Source organism: Pistacia vera, unplaced genomic scaffold (genome assembly GCF_008641045.1).
Source record: "Pistacia vera cultivar Batoury unplaced genomic scaffold, PisVer_v2 Contig1042, whole genome shotgun sequence".
NCBI classification, from domain to species: Eukaryota; Viridiplantae; Streptophyta; class Magnoliopsida; order Sapindales; family Anacardiaceae; genus Pistacia; species Pistacia vera.
In genome coordinates, this window is record NW_022195074.1 from 1 (window position 1) to 4214 (window position 4214).

At 32.1% G+C, this 4214-nt stretch overlaps 1 protein-coding gene across 1 annotated transcript; it reads left to right on the forward strand.

Moving 5' to 3' along the window:
• The first annotated feature begins 575 nt into the window (after nucleotides 1-575).
• On the forward strand, nucleotides 576-3976 carry LOC116126857 (GDSL esterase/lipase At5g03610-like). The gene is made up of 5 exons (XM_031412538.1): nucleotides 576-719; nucleotides 817-1026; nucleotides 1352-1632; nucleotides 2750-3056; nucleotides 3446-3976. The coding sequence occupies exons 1-5, from the start codon at nucleotides 653-655 to the stop codon at nucleotides 3658-3660; spliced, it is 1080 nt and encodes a 359-aa protein (XP_031268398.1). The 5' UTR covers nucleotides 576-652; the 3' UTR covers nucleotides 3661-3976.
• The last annotated feature ends 238 nt before the right edge of the window (nucleotides 3977-4214 follow it).

A 4214-nucleotide genomic window follows, 5' to 3' on the forward strand; every position in this document is an offset into this window, starting at 1 on the left:
TCAACTAAACAGACTCTTAATTAACTATTTTCGGACTTCAAAATGATGAAAAACAAGAAAATTACTATTTCTCAATGTCAAATTACTTATTTTTTTTAAAAATATTTCTATATTTACATTTCTTATTTTCAAAACAAGATTTAAGTTGTAATTGAATTCTAAATGATCGAAGCATGTTAATCCCAAAATGGACAAGACAAAAATAGATGGGCAAGACCGAAAATCAAAACAAATACGAACTAGGTCAAGCCAAACTCAAACGTTGTGACAAAAATTCAAATGTAACTACGTGAAGAAATTTCAACTGAAACCTTTAACTTTGACATATTAGAAATTCCATTAATTTACTACTTTCTTAAAAGCTTAAACTATTCTAATTAAGTAGGTCGGATAACTTCATATTCAATAAATAATTTCTTGAAAATGCATAAACAACAGTACCAATTAAACATTTTTCGTTTTAGCTGGCAATTAGCGTTGATTAGGTCACTCCAAACATAAATTTATATCATTTACGAAACCTCGTTTAAATCAGTCACAGGTTCGAGTAATGAGAGCAATGCATTTTGATATAAATGCACTATACATTATTGTATTTCTCTAAACATTAATTCATAACATTTCCTTCCATTACTTTCCAATCTGCTCTTCAATGGAAAAGCGAACACACTTCCTCTTCTTAGTTCTCTTTTTATTGTTAACTGCAATAATCTTCACTGGTCTCGACATTGAATCACTTTTCTATAATAATTAAGTTTGTTGCACTTTGAATATGAATTTAATGCATTTGTGTTCTGCTCATTTTCTATTATACAGCGGTTCTTGCAAAGAAAGGAAGGAATGGACATCATCATCATCATCACCATCACCCTGGTTCTGTAAAGCTTTTTGTTTTCGGAGACTCGTACGCCGATACTGGAAATTGGGGGAAATCTGCAGCTTCCTGGAATGAACCATATGGGCTGACTTACCCTGGAAAACCAGCCGGCCGATTTTCCGATGGACGTGTCTTGACTGATTTTCTAGGTCTGTGCTCTCTTTATCTCTTTATGTAATATTCTCAGAAGCTTTCAATCCCTCCATTTTTAATGCCAAAACTTTTCTTTGGTTTTTCATTGAAAATTCTCAATGGTGGATCTAAAATATTAAGACCAAGTAAAACAGCTCCAATAACGTTGTTTATGTGTCAGCATCATATTGATCAGAGAACAATTAGATAAGTAAGTAGCTTCGTTTTAACCAATGTGTTAAGCAGTCACATCAATTAAGTCGCGTAACATTACTGTTTTCCAGCTCTGATTTTCATTATATTAAACCAGAAAATGTTTCTGAACTTTCTATATACATGCAGCCTCGCATTTGGGGATGAAATCTCCCATTCCTTTCGAAATGAGAAAGTCAGAGAATGGATCAAATCTGCAACACGGAATGAACTTTGCCTATGGAGGCACTGGTGTTTTCAACACGATGGCGAATGAACCAAACATGACTGTGCAAATTAACAACTTTCAGCAACAACTTGAAGAAAATGTCTTCACCAAACACGACCTTAATTCTTCCATCGCCCTGGTTTCTCTCGCTGGGAATGACTATCTCACTTATATTATGAAGAATGACATTAACAATGTCCAGGTAATTAGTAGGTGAACTAATATTTATCTGTTTCTTTGTTATGTTGGCTAATTATGGTAGGTTATCTATTTCTTCTTTCTTAATTAGAACGCTAATAATTGTCATTCAATGTGCCATTTAAGTAAAGTTATATATAATTGACGATGATACCTACTTTAATTAATAAATATTTAAAGGACAGATAAAGTATGTGGTGAAATTAAGCATAATAGGAACGAGTAGGTACATTCTTAAATTTTTCTCTTTTTCAAGAAGAGGTTACGTAGCAAAGCTTATGACTAATTAGTTGTTTGGTTGTTAATTATAAAAGCTCTTTTTAAACGGTTGATTGTTGGTTGTATTATTAAAAATTATAAAAAGGGTATATGACATATTAATTTATTTGATTTATATCATATACTAACAACATGTTATTTCATTTTAATAATATATATAACATGAAATAAAAAATTAGATTTTCTAATTGCAATTTAAATATCAAAATTACTAATGGTTGGAACTTACATAATAAAATAAAAACTAAAAATCATAGCGCAATTTATAAGACTTTATATACTTATGAAATTAATTTGTTAGATTTCGATCCTGTGGGAGAGTGGAGAGTTATTTTTGTTGAGATGGTGGCTATAGATTAAAAAAAAAAAGAAAAAAGAATAGGGTTTTATTTCAAAAGAAGGGTATATGTACAGAGCAATGATATGCTTGAAACTGAGTTGTATAATTGAATCATACAAATAGATAAAAAACAAAGAACATTGTAATCATTCTATTTGTATTACTCAATTGTGTACAACTCAGTTGTAAGCAAAATATTATTGATATATATTGTTAATATGTATATGGTGGAATTATAAAAGTAATTTGAGAATATATTTGATATAATAAAAGTTTTTGAAATCCCAAAAAGAGTTTATTGGAAAAACTCAAATTGTGAGCTTATTCCTGAAGCCATAAAATAGCTTTTTTATAATTGTATGAACCCTTTTGAAATACAATCAAATAACTTAGAGAAAATTCAAAAGTGTTTATAAGATTAAAAAAGCACTTTCAATTACCTTCTATAGTATCCGATAAACTATCCCAGCACTGACGATGTGTGATCTCTACGCATTAATAGGGTTTGCAGGACCTCACGAAAAATATTATTCAGCAACTTTTAATTAATATGAAGCGTCTTCAAGCAGTGGGGATTAAAAAGATAGCTGTTACTACCGTTGAACCGATGGGGTGCTTGCCCAATGCAGCTGTCGTTTCTTCATATCAGAATTGCTCTGAAATTTTCAATGCAGCCGCGAAGTATCACAACGAGGCGTTGGTGAATGAAGTGCAAAAGCTAAACAATGAGAACAAGGATTCTGTCATATTTCTGCTGGATCTGTACGCTGCATTCATGTCTACATTAACCAAGAATGGAAAACTTTCAGGTAAATTTATTATGAGAAATTCTAACTTATATTATGTCACACCACTAGTGAAACAAGGCTGCATCGACGCACGACAGACGCCGGTATAGCCGTTTCCTGCATCGATGTAACCTAATTTTGGCGTAAGAAAATGCGTCAGGAAATGTTAGGGCAACTTGATCGAGAAGTTGATGCCCCCACGCCAGCAAGCGCTGGCATTGAAGCCTTTCCCAAATGGATTGGTTACTCATAATGATTAGAAACCAATCCAAAAAAAGTTCATTTTTTTTTATTCCGATTATGCGTTTATGAATATGAATTCTCTCGTATAAAGGAGAGAATCCTGATCTGTGTAACTATTTATATATACTCTATATAGAACAATTTTTTTAATCTTATAATTAATGCAGGGAATTCGGAGATGAAGACTTTGTTGCAGCCATGCTGTGTGGGTTTAGAACAAAAATACTTCTGTGGCAGTATAGATGACAGTGGGGCAAAGAAATACAGTGTATGCAAACACCCTGAATTATCATTCTTTTGGGACGATATACACCCTTCGGAGAATGGCTGGAAAGCTGTTTATTATGCCTTACGATCTACCCTCGATGAAAAAATCCGTTAAGTTAGTGATGAGTTACTCCATTGCAACAAATTAATAGTTAAGAGGAAGATTATAATGTTGGAGAATATATATATATGTAAGTACTTGTGCAAATTAAGTTTTATGTATTTGAGAAATGTTCACATTTAATTAGTAATTAATTCGATGTGAACATGGTTGATTAGTTGATTGTTTAGATTTCTACTGCGGAGATTTAGTTTGTAACCAATAGAAGAGGATGAAGTGGGATGTGTTGCTCTGTTGTGGGTGTTACAACCAAGTTTTATATGTTGAGTAATGCTACATATATAGACTAATTATACAAACTATTCCTTATAAGCTGGTGTTCAGTTCACTCCACCAAAAACTCGGGTTCGTAAGGAATCTAGTAGTAAGTACATCTTCTTATTCCATATTTAGTTGGAACAGCTTTTTAGTCTAATGAGGATATTCCTACATATATCTTTTACCCTCAGGGTGTGTTTGGTTCACAGAATGTTATATTATAGGGAATGTTATATTAATGAAATATAAATTACTTTGAAGATTACTGAGAATGTTTAGGGAAATGTGTT